Source organism: Penicillium chermesinum (genome assembly GCF_028974085.1).
Source record: "Penicillium chermesinum strain IBT 19713 chromosome Unknown utg000002l:1.0-5270490.0:1.0-5274688.0, whole genome shotgun sequence".
Taxonomy (NCBI): domain Eukaryota; kingdom Fungi; phylum Ascomycota; class Eurotiomycetes; order Eurotiales; family Aspergillaceae; genus Penicillium; species Penicillium chermesinum.
The window spans coordinates 801,900-817,655 of record NW_026695312.1 but is presented as its reverse complement, the minus strand read 5'-3'; the positions used below and the strand labels follow the sequence as shown (position 1 = coordinate 817,655).

The window sequence follows — 15,756 nt, the reverse complement described above, 5'->3', positions numbered from 1 at the left end:
CTTGGTTCTAATAGTGCTCTCTAAAACACCCTTGTACTGACAGCTCGATCTGGATCGCTTCCTCTCCCACTGGTACGGCCTTACGACGGGCCAAAGGGCCGAGGCCAAGGCCACTAATATGCTCCAGATGGTCCCAGTGATCCCAGTGACCCAAGTGTCCGAGATCGCAGAACAAACCCCTCACACTTATCGACCACTCATGAGGGGATTAGTCTCTCGTGCCCCCGAGAAAGTCAGCACCCGGGGCGTAACCCTAGGAAGGCCCCTCCGTTTCGAGCGGATGATAGCGAGCGTCGATCTGATTTGGCTGTCGCGCCCTCCCATAGGATGCACTGATAAGCCTTCCTCCCGGCACGTGGTCCATCCATGGTCGTTGTACAAAACTTGACCTCCGAGTCATCGCGACCCTTGGTGATGCTCTCCGGTGAAATGATCTCGTGGGATCCGCAATATTGCCCCTCCCGCTGTCCCCGCGCCTACAACCCTACTCTATTTCTCACACCCACTAACGCGGGTCATCGCGGGAAACTGAAATCGCCCTTTGGCCCTTTGACGTCATCTCGTACCCGATACTTGGCCAGAGCGTATCCGGGACTCCGTACAATGTCCAGCCAAGGCCCTGGCAACTGGCTAACCTAGTCAAAGAATGAGTTGATCCCCACGGGCCTGTGCCCTGACGCGTACCCGGATCTCGCGCCTTTGGCGCTGCCAGTGCGCGAGGTACCCCTCTCTGCACATTTAACTTTTGAACAGCCACTGCCGGAATGGTTGATGCTGTGTCAGGAATGCTGCTTTTCTGCAGCCCCGGATGAACTGCGGCCACATATACCACTACGACGTGTCCTCAGTACTTGCGCTCGTTGCCCGTGTGCCGAAATCGGCGGGAATGTAGATGGCCTTGAAAATAGGCAGGAGTATTTGAGACTGCTGACTATGTACTGTCTCTTGCTTATTGCTCTAGGGATAGGGTTCTTATTTGATTTTTCTATTCTCAGCTATGCTAAAGTCGTCGAAGAACACCGAATGAAATAATCTTTACTTTCCACAGGGACACTATCCAGGATCTTAGGAGACAGCTGCAGTAATTCAGTCTTCATCGATCCTTGCACCCGTGCTCAGCTCGCACAGTGGGGGCTGCCCTCGTACTCCCCAATGATCAGATCGTTTCACAGAACTGCCACTCTTTCCGGAAAGGGGCTGTTGTGGTCTTCCTAGAAGGTGTACCGGTGGGCGACCGGCATAATGGGGATTCGTACCGGTACAAGTCTACCTCCACTGTAATGGCCCCCGTGATGTACAACGCATCGGTGGTCAGAACACAATCGATAGAATCCGCTAGAACGAACACTCCGGCTGATGATGCCTATGGCAGAAGCATTTATCCAACGTTACTGTACCCAGCAGCATAGAATCAAACCCGTCCACCAGAGCAGGGACATGACTCATACAATACTGCAATCAACGCATAGAACCTCCAGGGCACAGTCTACTCTCCTCACAGCAGAACGACTACCAGCCTAACCACGACTATCCACTCCAGTATATTCACTTTTCCTCCCGAGTAACTGTCCTAGCGCGTAACTCAGCCAATGCAGCCCCCCTCCCAACACCCTCCAACCACCTCTCCAAGTCAAACATCCCCTCACTCAGATCACGGGGATCCCCACAAAAAGAAACACAAAGCCCGGCGTGCATGCCGGTTCCTCCCCATCCAGGAATCTAATCGAGCAACTCGTGGGGCGATAACTGCTCGTCTCATACGCGGCCAACTTCGCTGCATGCTCGAGACTGCCTACGTCGTACACGGCTCCCTTGATCTCCCCACCGGGCTCTCCTTCTAGTAGCGCCGGGTACTGCCCCCCACTGCTTGCATTCATACCCGTCGAGTGAGGCGGGCCGCAGGGTGGGCGTCTGGTCCAGCCCCAGGATCTCGACTAGCATGTTCGGGTCTAAGAGGGTGCCATAGAAGAAGTATGCGCCGGTTGGAGGGGTTATCTCAGCTGGGGCCCGGAAGAACGGGTCCCTTTGTTTCGTTTTCAGCTTGAGCACTGCTGGCGAGACTTTGCTGAGCAGGTTCACCGGTGGTGGGGGTGGTGGTGGTGGGGGGGAACTTTGTAATTCTTTGGAGAACGGTGGGGGTTCGAAGGATGACATTGTCGTCTGTGATCTTGGGGCTATGGCTGGCAGGGCTTTATCATGCTACTAGTATGTCGGGAGGTTGTAGCCAGGCACAGGTACAGATGGAGATAGTGATGCCGAGGGGTTGGAGACACCGTGCGGGGACCCGTTGCGCACATACGAGAGTACTTAGGTAGATTGGTTAAAAATCATGCTGAAATAAACGTTCTGATTTCCATGGTCTTGTTATTCCATGGATTCTGAGCTGGGAATCAATAGGCCAATTCGTTCATGAGGATTAGTGAACTTGAAGTGGGATTCGAGTTGGTCGACAGGCGAAATGATTGATGCCGAAGAGGAGGCATAAATATGTCTTTGCGCTACTCGGAGGGGCACCATGCAAAATGCGCAGATCAGAGTTCAAATCAGTAATGCATAAACCTATTCCGAGACAATATGAACCTCAGCCTCGCACTCATCAGTGTCTTTATAGTACCTGGGGAGTGCCCAGGTGGTATATATATGCTGCTGGTGTTATTATGACCTCTTGGCAGACAGCACAGAGCCGCACTGGCAGATATGATATGGGGAAGAATAGAGCCTCGTGAACTTATCAACTAGGAAACACTTCTGTGCTTATAGGACCGGGCTTACCATGCACTCATCTGGATAGTACTACCTGAAAACATCAAGCACAAATGGCTACTCCTTCTGGTAATGGTCGAGGCGATCAGTGGCTCAGGCTGACCTGCTCGATCTGTTGAAGCCGAACCTTGACAGCAACGATGATCGAAAGAAGTGACCCCTAGAGCTCTCCACTCGCTACGCATACAGATTACAGGGCAGATTGAACGGTTTTAACGTGTTTAGTCAGACATGCTCTTTATTTTCCAGGAGACCGCGAGAGAAAACAGGAACCAAGACACCGTAGGGTAATTCGGGTCATAGAGGTGAGGGATCATAATATGCGGAAGGAAAAAGGAACCCCCCCCCTAGCACAGGGACACACATCTCTGCATGCACACAGTCCAGGGAGGCCGGAACCTGTCTCGTCCTCTCTCTCGCTCATGCTCTCAGGATGTCCTCCACATGCAACAATCCGCTTCCCCGCGCTAGCCCCGTCTGGTCGTCATGAAATAGGAAAAAAGTTGGATGGGAAATAACAGGATATGTAAACGTAGACAAGCAAAATCGCCGGGACCTAGCACCGAATTTTTTTTTGATGTCATCTCGATTGTCCTGCTAGACGTTCTCTCTAGCAGCCATGAAGACGACCCCCAAATCTCATTAAGCCCTGTGCGATACGTTTACTCGTCATCCGACTCCTCCTCCTCATCGACGGTGGTCTTGGCGATACGGTCCAAGTCACGCTGGCCGCTCTGGGTAATGCGGCGGCCACCCTTCTCCTCATCGATCTCGAGGACACCGATCTTCTCCAGGGACTGCATGACCTTGCGGTCAACGGAGCCGGAGGCATCGACGTGGTGGGCGGGGCGGGCACCACGGTTCTTGGTGGAGCCGTGAGCCTTGCGAAGACGGCCAACACCGACGGTCTTGCGCATGTAGATGTGGCGGGCCACGGCAGCGGCTCTCACGTAGTACCTTTACACACAGAGACATGTTAACGGCCAGTTCTTCTTCACGGGTGTGTCTTGAGTTGGACTGGGGTTTCGTACCAGTCAGCATCCTGGGGGGGAAGCTCGTTGGAGGCGGAGGTCTTGACGGTGTCAACCCAGCCGGGGATGGGGAGCTTTCCCTGACGCTTCAAGAAAGCGGAGTAGGCAGCGATGAACTTCTGCGCCTGTGTCAAAAAAAAAGGACCGGTTAGCTTTTGTCTCTGTATAAAATTTGGGATCGTCTCGTATAACCCTCATGTGCGTGTTGGCGAGTATGTCGGCTTCGATTCCGGAGGCAATGGTCATTCCATTCTGTTGTACCCAAGGCAGTCTGGAGCCTTACTCGCAAGACCATAGTGTCAAGATTTGGCAATGAACATTCCCAATTGATAACCAAAAGGGCTTGCCCACATTCGCATCCTACACGATCTTCAAATCGAGCATTCCCCCCCCTCTAACCGCAGGCAGTTCCAGTACGGCAGCCCTCAATTATGAAATAGAGATTGCTTCGCTGGCAACACTGCAAGTATTTCCCCACGTATGAACCGAAGCCTCCAAGAACCGACCGCGTCACATTCGTCGAAACACACACGATGACCGGGCGAGAAAAGATCATGAAAGTAGTTGGATACGTACATCGACGTCGCGCACGGAAATACCTCCAGACATATTGGCGATGTGAGGCGTTAGACAAGGGGAGATGTCGTTGGCGAAGGCGAGGTGCGGTCGAAGAAGTCGAAAAATTCAAGACTCGGAGAGCACCCACTGAGTGGCACCTTCTGTGTGGTTCGCTTAGCCCTCTAAGGCCACAAGGCCAACGAGCGGGCCCACTTTTAGGGTACGGTCCTTCAAATCACATGACATAGACATCCACGTGATTATATTTTCCCTGTCATAAAGTTTGATTGGCTGGAGCATGCTGGAGTATGCTCCGGTGCTTTAGGGAGTTGAATGGCCCTCTTCGTTGTCTGAAGACCGGGGGACCGTCATGTGCGTTCTACTTGACTGGGTTCAATGCCACAAAATACAAAATAGCATTCGAGCCTTTTGGAAACAACTTACACGATGAACCCGGAAGCTTTTAGGTGACTACAGCGCACAGAGAGGTTACGGTGGTAGTAGTAATTCGTGAATTCATATCTAATAACACAGCCATTGACGAGACTTGAGAAGCCAAAAGACCCAGTGAGCCTTCAAGAGAGAAAAAAAAACGATTACATCGAAAAATGCCAGTTGCCTAGTTCTCACCGTTCTTGCAGCGCCCAAAACTCCATAGAATGGAAAAGTCTGAAAAGTATCGCTGGAAAAGCAAGAAAAAATTAAAAAAAAATTTACAGGGTGGGTGCTCTCTTCAAGCCCACGCAGTATCGCACAAAAAGGGTATCAATAAAGTGAGCGTGGCGAATGCCAGGGGGTCGGCACCGATTGAACTCATCAATCGCGTCCTGTACGCCGAAGCCCAAGCGCTCAACCAGATAACTCGTAATGAGGAACCCAGTACGGTTATAGCCATAGTGACAGTGCACGCCGACCAGCGGACGCGGCTTGGCTGGGTATTCTTTGTTTTTGACCTTGTCATCGATATCACCTTGAAGGCGATCGACCAGCGCAATGAAATCGCGAACCTCATCTTCCGTTGGGGGTATCTTGGAAACAGTCGGTTGTTTGACATAGTGAACACCACCCTTCTCCATCGTCGCGGGGTTGTACACGGGGTTTTCGTGGCTGATGTCAATAACTGCGTGGATAACGCCGCGATATTTCTCGGAAAAGAGTACAGGATTATGCTGCTCGTCGACCTCGCGTAACATCTTCATAGCGGCGAAAGTGTTGGCGATAGGCAGGGACACTGGAACAACCTTCTGCCATTTAGCAAGGTTCTTCACGTCCCACTTTCCAGAGGTATTCATGTATTGCAGCTGCCATCCCATTCCCAGACGCTGATCAATGTTCTGCGACAGAAAGTCCTGGATGATGCCTGACAAAGTACGGTATGTTGCTCGATCATAGAGAAGAGCGTGGGAGGCCGGCGGAGGCAAAATCACAGATTTAACCAAACGCCCTCGCTTGGTAGTAGCCGGAGCAGTCTCATTTTGCTTCTCCGATAACTCCTCACTCGGTAGGGATTGCGGCGTGGATGCTTGATCATGGACAGTGGAAGCATCCGGGATAATGCCACTTCCGCTGGTATCGATAGCAGTATGACCGGACGAATCGCCAAAAAACTTCAGGAGTTTCTGAATCTCGGCAGGCTTGGTCACTGCATCAGCTTCACCAGCGACAAGCAGAATCGGAACATGAACACCTGCCCAGACCTGCTCGCCTGGAATGCCGCCGACAGCCTTGCCACCATCGTAAGATGGCAATGTTCCCCAGGCCATTCGGCGCCAGACCGGTGTTCGGCTCTGCTTATTAAAGCGGACTTGAAGGTCTCGCGTTTCATCATCTGCGTCGGTACCCGCAATTCGCTTGACACTGGTACTCTCTATGCCGCCCCGACGATCCCAGCTACGCCACAAATCAAAGATTGGGCTAGGTATATGGAGCAGACGTCGAAAACTAGCGGCTTCTTTCGCAGAGGGAGGTTCTGCTTTAGGACAGACTGCAATGAGTCCTGCGACATGTTCCTTCAAGGTCTTCCCGACCGGAGACGTGGAAGAGGCAAGAAGAGCAGAGAGCGAACAGCCCAAGCTGTGGCCAACTAGGATGACGTCTTGACCAGCATCTCTGTCCCGATACTTTTCAATAGCCGTAGCAAGTAGTTCGGCAAGCGCATCCACAGAATAGGCATCCCAGTTACTCGGCTCGAATTTGGACAACCCGCAACCGGGCAGGTCAATACCAAAGCACGAACCAACATTCGAAAGGCTGGTCAAGAGGTGGTGGAACTGGGCGAGGGATCCTCCGAGTCCGTGAACGAAGACCAGCAACGGGACTGGCGCAGGTTCCGTGGGGAGGCGGTTCAGATGCGGATGGGGGCAGAAAAAGGTTCGAATGGCAGGATAGGTGGCAATGGAGGTGGTGTAGGAGTTGTATGTGGAGAATTTCTGCAAGATACCGGGGTCTGTCTTGAGAGCTGAATGCATACCACCATCGTTAGAACTAGCTCGGAGCTTTGCGACAGAGCGGACTTACCATCGCACGTTCCCTTCTCGGACTCGGAGGACCACTGTGCTGCCTTTCGGAGTGAAGCAGCAGTGGCATGACGCAGGGAGCCGTTGCTATCATATTCATCGTCCTCATAGTCATCGTCTGACGAAGTGAGAGTCTTGGAAGATTTAGTCGAAGACTTAGATTTCGTCCAGGTTTTGCGCAAGGAAGGCCGAAGGAATCGAGATTTCTTTGTCGGCGACTTGTGACGCCGAAGCAGAGTCGAGAGAAGACCGCACCCAGCCATGGTGATCAAGCAGGTTGCAAGGAACACTACTTGGCCCCAATTCACTGAGTCATTGCGAAAGAAGGTGCGATAATAAGCAGCGACGGCCCCCGAGGAAAGCTGTTGGGCTGCAAGGCGCACAGAGTCGTAGACGTGTAAGAGAGATGCGCCCAACTTGTCAGAAGTGGTGGTTATGATGTTGACCAGAGCGGCAGAAGAGTTTGAAGAAAGCTGCGAGTCCATGATGATGTGCTTTTAAATCCAGCAGCAAAGCCCACCCCCGTGTCCAGGGATCTGGACCACCGGGGAACTCTGGGCGGCAGAGGGATTCGTCTCAGAGGTAGAGTGAAACCAATGGGAGTGTCACGATCGCCACGGGTTAGGACTGAAGGGAGAAAAAGCGAATTAGCTCGGCCACTCAAAAACCGGAGTGAAGCCCGTGGGGGATCCAACGTGACTCGTAGGCCCACTTTTCCTCCCTTTCCTGGCGGTCGACGTCGGCATTAAAAGCAACTACAGCACTAGCCTCCACTAGCCTCCGCTAACATCCATTTTTCAAGGACTATCAGGCTCCGCTATACACTTCCTACGTAAGGGGCTGCTGGGGCTTTCTAGAACCGCTAGAACAGTGTGAGATACCCCCCAATGATCTCCTGGAGCCACCCTTCTAGACGCAAGTTAATCCCGATTGGGCTGAAATCCGGGATATATTTGCGTTTCGCTATATCCATTTGATCTGTTCGTCGTTTGCGATCTACTGAACGGGCTGCTATACAAAATCAGTCAGCCCTCCCGAGGGAACTCCCGTCCACCACACGGGTGGATGAATCAAGTTGCTTTTTTGGATGTTTCAAATTCTCTCAGGATCCCTTCTGATACCTCTTTCTTGGTACTGGCGGTGAAGCTAGCCTGGCCAGCAACCAAGTCCATTCTACACTCCACACGGGGCATGGATGGGCCCCGATTGGCTGATACCACGCCTCATTTTCTCCTAACCCCAAGTCTCTGATTTCGACAGTGAGACCCTTGGCACGAAACTTGGCCGATTCCCTGGAAAGTAGCTGTGTAGACGGACTTCGCCATAGATAGCAAGTATCCCTCCATCCGAGGTTAAGGAGTCGGATTCTTGTCCAGATAAAACCCTCTTGTATATCATTCAACTTGGTGCTAAGAATCCTTGCTCCCCAGTGGCTTGACACTGATATTATTTCACCCGCCGAAGATCAGGATCACTATACCTGGGGGGTCCAATTTAGCGGCATCCCGGACAAAGTGAGTTCAGGGCATTGAGGCATATGTGGTTCTCCCTGCTCAGCTGACTGAAAAGGCGGGTCTTGGCCCCTTTCAGATCTAGAGCCACGAAATAATTTGAATCTAAAATGCATTTTTGTTCTAGTTTACGTACTCGATCCATACCTAGAACAAATCCGTCATGGCACCATGCGATGCATCGCCCACTAACCGTGCATACTTGGCCAGAACACCCCGAGTGATCTGCGGCTCAGGTGGATTCCACAGCTTACGTCGCTCCTGAAGGTCCTCATCCGACACGTTCATCGACAACTCATTTGTCTCCGCATCGATCGTAATCACGTCACCATCCTGGACAAGCCCAATAGGGCCTCCCACTGCGGCTTCTGGGGTGATGTGGCCGACAATGAAGCCGTGACTGGCGCCCGAATAACGACCGTCGGTGATCAAGGCAATGTTGTTGAGCTTGGCCCCCATCAGGGCTGCACTGGCTTTCAGCTGTTCCGGCATGCCGGGTCCACCCTTAGGACCCTCATAGCGGACGATCAGGACCAGATTCTCCCCACGTGGGATGCGGCCCTCGTTCAAGGCGTCATTGAGCTCATGTTCCTTGTTGAAGACCCGTGCCTTGCCGGTGAAGCGAAGACCCTCCTTACCCGTAATCTTGGCAACCGCGCCGCCGGGAGCCAGGTTCCCGCGCAGGATTTGCAGGTGGCCAGTGGTCTTGATTGGGTTGGTCAGGGGCCGGATTAAGGTCTGGTCCTGTGGGAGAGATGGCCAAGATGCCACATTCTCAGCCAGCGTCTTGCCAGTCACGGTCGGAATATCACCATCCAGTAGGCCTGCTGCGATCAGCAGTTTCTGCACCGAGGGGATTCCGCCGATCTCGTACAGATCCGCCATATAGTACTTGCCACTTGGCGATAGATCTGCGATGAAGGGGATCTTGTTGCTAACCCGCTGGATATCATCTAGGGTCAAGTCTACGTCTGCGGTTCGCGCCATGGCGAGGAAAATGGAGTACACCGTTGGTACTTCCTCCTAGAGCCATGGTCATTACCAGTGCATTGTCAAAGGCCCGCTTGGTGAGTAGATCTCGGGGACGAATGTTTTTCTCCATGCAGACCTTGATTGCGTCAGCAACGCGCACGCATTCACGCATTTTAGCCGGCGATGACGCTGGCGTGGATGATGATCCAGGCAAGGAGAGACCCATTGACTCAATGGCGGTGGCCATAGTGTTAGCCGTAAACATACCGCCACAAGCTCCAGCACTAGGGCAAGCGTGTCGCTCTAAGTCGTCCATGATCTCGTCCTTTGTTTTGCTGGTATCACCTCCGTCGTCCGGCTGGCGGAGGGTATCGTAGGCGTACGCTCCGGCTGCTTCGAAGCAGGTTGACACGTTGATCGGTTTACGGAGACACTCTGAATATCCAATGTTGATGGTTCCTCCATAGATCATGATCGATGGCCGGTTATGGCGCGCCATACCCATCACCACGCCGGGCATGTTCTTATCGCAACCGGGGATGGCGATACAGGCATCGTGCGCCTGGGCACAAGTAACTGTCTCCACGCTGTCTGCGATGATTTCGCGGGTCTGAAGCGAGAATCGCATTCCTGCAGAGCTTGGACATGAGCTCATGTCCCAACAGTCAGTCCCTAGGAAGACATACCGTCGTTACCCATTGTGATCGCATCCGATACACCAATTGTGTTGTACTGCCATCCTAACATGCCCTTCTCTACTACTGCCTTTTTCGCTGTGTTTCCCAAGTCCATCAGATGCATGTTGCAAGGGTTGCCTTCCCACCACACTGAAGCAATGCCTACATGCGGGGCCCTGGCCATCGCATCTTTGTCCGGGACGCCGGCAGCGAAAAGCATGGCCTAGATACAATCAGAATTGTCGGAGTAGTCCAATTGAGTATCTTGACTGACCTTTGCGCCAGGAAAATCATGGCCTTTGGTGATCGTAGACGACCAGCGGTTGAGTGCGGGCGAGCCATCTGGATGTTTGGCGTCTGGCGGCAGACAAGGGAAATTGATGTATTTCGGTTCCGACACGGTGTAGGAGGCCATGATGAGGAGTTGATAGATCAGAAGAAAATTGAGCTTGGGGCACGAAGGACCTTTGAGGTCGCATTTCTGTCCGATGGTGGAACCCCGCGTTCCTTTGGTCGGGCCACTTACTGGGCCCGGATTTCATATCGGAGCATCTTAGTGTGGGGGATCTGTTTGTCCCGCCTTGGTCCGTTAAGTCTGGCTTTCCATCGTATATTTGGTCCGTCCTATGTTAGCTGCTCTCTGAATTGCTTCATATATTTTGCGAGATAAGGATCGATGGCGCAAGGCACAGTGGGGAAACCCTGGGAGTCGTCGATCAAAACCATAGTTCAAGTTCGATCCTAACCTCGACCACCAGTCTGGGCTCCGGAAACGGTTGAAAGCTATCTGACCTCAGAAAAAATAACGGATCTGACAGCATCCTTCGTAATGGTCGAGGGTCGTTCTTACTTTGACGCTTTGGAATTTCTCCTTGAGTCGCGCAGAACCCACGGTTGGGGGCATCCTTGAGACTTCCGCCTTGCTCGTCTCCAACGAAAATGTATGATGTGCCCGCGCGAGTTGTTGAGGTCAATGATGTGCTTAAGCCTATATATGATAATCTTGAGATGTAGGCCTCGAGTATATTGTAAACTGCCTGCAGTATGATATAGGATTCCCCGATATCAAGGACGCTCCTGAATTACATCCAGATCTTTCCAAAGTATGGTTTGTAAGGCATTGGTGGTCTCCTTGGTTATTGACCACTGGTCCATCTGGGCAGAGTTGGGGACGAATAGCAGCTCTTATTCTAGACAAATTTGAATCGTGATCATGACGTCTTAAAATGGATAATAGAATTACAAGCCTAACTGGATGCAGTATGTACAACCTCCATTTGAGGCGGGTATCGTAGAAGCCTTCAAAGGTCGAAAACCAGAAGAAATGGAACAAATTTCTACTGAATGTGCTCTGATGAAGGCTTGTCATCAGCAATGGTATGGTGCTCGGCAGGCTCGTTGTCCTCGGTGGACCACTCGCTCGAATGTTGCAATGCCTCGTCAGAGCTAAGTTCTTCAAGTGGGCTTGTCTTGCCGCTCTTTTCGTTCGATTGGATTGTCTCTTTCGGATCTGTCTCTTCATCCATAGCGAATCCAACGATTTTCCCAGTGCCAGGAAGAGATCGAGCTTCTTGCAAAACATCGCCGTTCCACGGCTGGCATTTCTTGACAATCTCGCCACAGCGAAGACAGACCCATCCTTGACCTTCTTCCGCCTCGATCTTCTGGACAATACAGACAAAGCAGTAGATACAGCCGCAAGGAATCGTCTCGTAAGGGTTGGTAACGTCGGTCTGAGCAGATCCGGTAATGCCACCAGCCGAGGCCGAGGCCGCTAGAACGTCACTCTCAGTGGTTACAGCGGGGTTTTGGTCCCGATAGCAAATGGCACAGGTTCGTTCTGGGAGATGCGCGAGTTCGCCTTGCTTTTCCGATTGATCCTCGTCTTCCCCGCTGGCTTTGAGCGTGGTCACAGTTTTCCGCCATGCACGAGATATCCAGCGCCGCCAGCGGCCAATTCCAACGAGAGGGAGTAAAAAGAGCAGGAACTCGGTAAAAGCGTGCCAGACAAGTTGACGATTCAGGTACTCGAAGGAAACCTCTCGACTAGCTTGGGCAGATGGTGGCGTGAGGCGGATGCGTAGGATTCGATCTACCAGGGTTCGGTAGTGGCCGTTGACAAGGAATACAAGGAAAGAAACAAATGCGGCGATCGAATGTGTGGTAGAGACAAAGTCTGTGATACGGGAGAGCATCCGCATGTCCTGTGATGGCTAGAGGACTGGTTCAGTACTGGGCTTTCCGCGGAAAATGGTTCCGGACAAACCTCTTCATAGCCGCCTTCTTGTCCGATCAGCCAGCTTTCCCATTTATCCCAGGCATAGCGCCCACCAACAGTCAGCAGCCCATATAAGCTCTTTTGAACCTTAGTTGGCGGCGAATGCACGGGTCCCTTGCTTCGACTGTCTGTATACTGTAGGCCTTGCAAAGCAGCTCCGTATGACGCATTATGGTCCCATATTGAGAGCTTAAACAGCAACGCCCGGAGGACAAATTGAATTTCGTGAGACCAGTCTTCACGGAGTTGGTGCTATTCACAGTAGTTAGCATCCAGAGCGTAGAAACAACCATCGCCGAAGAGTCGTGCGTACCCCGAAGTATTTGAGGGCATCCCCCACCTGGCCCTTCAACAGGCCTAGCAATTCCTCATCCAACAGCTCCGCATCAACCTGCCCGACTCGGAAGGCAGGACGTGTCCCCTCCCGGCCCTTGACGGTATTCCATAACGACCATCCGGCATCAGGTAATCGGTTCAACGGATACGGTAACCGTTGTACAGTGGCTGGGTTGATCGGTGAAGCGCGCTGTTGCTCTGCGCGTCGGGCGCGCGCCTCGGCCTCGCGCAGGCGGCGGCGTTCCAGGACCCGCTCCTGTGCAGCAGCAAAATTGGTCGAACTCATCGTATCATCGTGTGAATAAGGAGAGATGACAAGAATCAGAGCGGACAGCGGCGATGGTCGCAGTGGGTCTCGGCTGCCCCAGATTCGGTGCCGAGGTTGTCATATACCACGTGACGGATCCTTGTAGTAGGCTGATTGCTTTAGGGTTTAGTTAGCTTCATTTATACCCGATGTCCAGCCCAAGTTGAGGTCGAGCTTCTGATCTCTGCTAATAGTGCTTAGGTCATCAATGAAGCTAGATGGATTCATGTATTCCTCTTGCACGGCGTCGGGGGAGAACTCAGGTGGGAAGACGTGGGACCATGGCGAGTGCTAGTAGGACTGAAATGAGACAAGAAATGCTAGTAAATTATCCGGAAGCCTCTGAGTTCCACAAAAATCATCAATCGGTGCAAATACAACTGAGTAGATTTGGGCAGAATTGACGACAGAATATGACGTTCATTCCAAAGGCACGACACTGGTAGTCACTGCCACGGGGAATTAGTGTGGTGCTGACAGAAAATGTTCCCTGAAATCCATTTCACTGAATATAAGCTTCAGGGCTTGTTGCGTGTACATATGCAATAAATAACCATAAGCCTCACCCTGAAGCTCGGGGAGTACAAAGGGTTCAATGTACAAAGTCCATGAACGATTCTCCCTCTCAGAGGAGCTTCAAACTTTACTGCGCTTAAAGAGCTTAGAAATTAACACCCTTATGCAGACAATGTTATCTTTTTAAGAAATTGAGGGTTCAAAGTTCATTCAGCGTAAAGGATTAACAGGTGTAGAATACGAGCGTTAGAATATTTGCATAGGTGTGAGGGAAAACATCCGCGTAAAAAGCCCAATGAGGAGGATGCAGGTTTCCAGGTCTATTTATTTAATTCCCCACGTTTTCCCTACTGCATGTGGCTTTCTTCTTTCACAACCTCCAGAGCTCTTTTTCGCGTTTCTAGTGCCGCTCTCATTGCTCCTGTCCCCTTCACGTGTTTCTGACCACTGTGCATCATGCTTGCGTCGCTTATGAGCCCGCTAGCCATCGCTAGTATGGCTTTGGCGCATATTGCTACGGTTTCTCAGCCATCTCTGTCGGATATCCAGGCCGCTCAGCATACCACCTTTCCCCGCCAGACGACATCTGATGTCAAGGGTGGTGTGGCTTTCGACCGCTTCTACCAAGTGTGGTTGGAGAATATCGTACGCGACATATAACGCTTCTCGATGCGATCGGCATTAATGCCTTCCTATAGGACTATGAAGACTCTGAAAAGGACGAGGATATGAAGTGGTTCGCGTCTCAGGGCATCCTTCTGTACGCGCTTGGATCTCACGACTTGATAGCTCTGCTGACCTCATGGAAAGAACTGAATTCTACGCTGTCACTCACCCGTCGGAGCCCAATTACTGTGCTGCTGTTAGTGGTGACACTTTTGGCATGGATAACGATAACTTCAACCAAATTCCAAACAATGTTTCCACCATTGCTGATCTCCTGCATACCAAGAAGATTTCTTGGGCCGAGTATCAAGTTCGTCCCGGCATTTCTGCTCCTTTTACTCAATCTCTAATGAGCCGGTAGGAGCACATTCCGTACGCTGGCTTCCAGGGCTACAACTATCCGAACCAGAAGACCGGTGCTCCTGATTATGTGCGCAAGCATAATCCTCTGGTCCTTTTCGACTCAGTTGTGGAAGACGAAGGCCTCGCGGCTCAGATCAAGTCCTTTGATGACTTTTCTCATGACCTGAAAGCCAAGGAACTACCTCAGTGGGCCTTCATTACCCCCAACATGACCAACGATGCGCACGACACCAACATCTCCTTCGGTGGTAACTGGGAACGTCATTGGATGAGTGGTCTGCTGAAGAATGACTATTTCACGAAAGATACCTTGATTCTGTTGACATTTGACGAGGAGAATACCTACAACAAGACGAATCGTATCTACAGCGTATTGGTTGGTGGTGCTGTTCCTGAGCACTTGAAGGGAACCAAGGACGATACTTTCTACACCCACTACTCCTCCATTGCCACCGTGTCAGCCAACTGGGGTCTTCCTTCCCTGGGTCGCTGGGACTGCGGCGCAAATATCTTCCAGATCGTGGCCAACAAGACTGGTTACCAGAATGCCGTGGTCCACACCGACAAACTGCGCGTGAACCAGACATACCCCGGCCCCCTGTCTGACGGATCTTACTCAAAGCACCAGGCCGAGTGGCCCATCCCACTTACCAAGGGCAACTGCTCGGCTGGCTATGGTATCCTCGAGGACGTCAGGAAGTATTATTGGGGCCTGGCGCCTACCTACAACTACACCTTCCCGTACCCATGGGATTCCAAGTCCGACTACAATACCGATGTCTTTGTCTATCGCAACGCGACTGACCCCAAGAGTGCACTCAATGGCACTTCGACCGAAGCTGCGTCAGGCTCTAAGACTCACAAGGGTTCTGCGATGGCTCTGAGTGTCCCCAGCTCCCTTGCTCTACGAGTTATCTTTGTGAGCTTCTTAGTCTATCTTTTCTAAGAGCTCCAATATCCCTCGGACTGTTTTAATATCCCCAGGTGCCTCGGACTCAACGTGTTCTATGGAATTACTCGCCTGGGTTGATTTCACGCGTTTTTCTTAATTGTCGCTTTTCAAAACAGGAAAGGAGCTTTCAGACTTCTTAAGTCATGTATCGGTATCTTCTAAGGCTAGGACTGCAGATCAAATCTTATTCTCAATGAACAAGCCTTTTACACGATAAAACAAAGGTCAATTGTATTTTTAACAATTTGTTTAGAGACACTGGTACTGGCAGCTGTCCGTCAAAACCTTGACAGGCATTGTTAGTATTTCC

General features: G+C 51.7%; 7 protein-coding genes across 7 annotated transcripts; 2 read left to right on the top strand and 5 right to left on the bottom strand.

The window, feature by feature from the left end:
- Window positions 1-366: 366 nt before the first annotated feature.
- N7468_001102 (uncharacterized protein) lies at window positions 367-639 on the top strand (the record flags this gene model as incomplete). The annotated part of the gene is made up of 1 exon (XM_058470399.1): window positions 367-639. One exon carries the CDS (start codon window positions 367-369, stop codon window positions 637-639), a length of 273 nt encoding a protein of 90 aa, XP_058333540.1.
- A 906-nt stretch (window positions 640-1,545) lies between these two features.
- Window positions 1,546-2,154, bottom strand: N7468_001101 (uncharacterized protein; the record flags this gene model as incomplete). The annotated part of the gene is made up of 2 exons (XM_058470398.1): window positions 1,546-1,570; window positions 1,880-2,154. 2 exons carry the CDS (start codon window positions 2,152-2,154, stop codon window positions 1,546-1,548), a joined length of 300 nt encoding a protein of 99 aa, XP_058333539.1.
- Window positions 2,155-3,425: 1,271 nt separating this feature from the next.
- On the bottom strand, window positions 3,426-4,403 carry N7468_001100 (40S ribosomal protein eS19; the record flags this gene model as incomplete). The annotated part of the gene is made up of 3 exons (XM_058470397.1): window positions 3,426-3,720; window positions 3,795-3,919; window positions 4,371-4,403. 3 exons carry the CDS (start codon window positions 4,401-4,403, stop codon window positions 3,426-3,428), a joined length of 453 nt encoding a protein of 150 aa, XP_058333538.1.
- Window positions 4,404-5,065: 662 nt separating this feature from the next.
- On the bottom strand, window positions 5,066-7,353 carry N7468_001099 (RNA 5'-triphosphatase domain-containing protein; the record flags this gene model as incomplete). The annotated part of the gene is made up of 2 exons (XM_058470396.1): window positions 5,066-6,810; window positions 6,870-7,353. The coding sequence occupies 2 exons, from the start codon at window positions 7,351-7,353 to the stop codon at window positions 5,066-5,068; spliced, it is 2,229 nt and encodes a 742-aa protein (XP_058333537.1).
- Window positions 7,354-8,526: 1,173 nt separating this feature from the next.
- On the bottom strand, window positions 8,527-10,443 carry ilv3B (putative mitochondrial dihydroxy acid dehydratase; the record flags this gene model as incomplete). The annotated part of the gene is made up of 4 exons (XM_058470395.1): window positions 8,527-9,344; window positions 9,397-9,981; window positions 10,038-10,251; window positions 10,303-10,443. 4 exons carry the CDS (start codon window positions 10,441-10,443, stop codon window positions 8,527-8,529), a joined length of 1,758 nt encoding a protein of 585 aa, XP_058333536.1.
- Window positions 10,444-11,365: 922 nt separating this feature from the next.
- On the bottom strand, window positions 11,366-12,928 carry N7468_001097 (pex2/pex10/pex12 family protein; the record flags this gene model as incomplete). Its single annotated transcript, XM_058470394.1, has 3 exons — window positions 11,366-12,241; window positions 12,295-12,558; window positions 12,620-12,928. 3 exons carry the CDS (start codon window positions 12,926-12,928, stop codon window positions 11,366-11,368), a joined length of 1,449 nt encoding a protein of 482 aa, XP_058333535.1.
- Window positions 12,929-13,921: 993 nt separating this feature from the next.
- Window positions 13,922-15,440, top strand: N7468_001096 (acid phosphatase PHOa; the record flags this gene model as incomplete). The annotated part of the gene is made up of 4 exons (XM_058470393.1): window positions 13,922-14,110; window positions 14,164-14,225; window positions 14,276-14,441; window positions 14,493-15,440. The coding sequence occupies 4 exons, from the start codon at window positions 13,922-13,924 to the stop codon at window positions 15,438-15,440; spliced, it is 1,365 nt and encodes a 454-aa protein (XP_058333534.1).
- Between the last annotated feature and the right edge of the window lie 316 nt (window positions 15,441-15,756).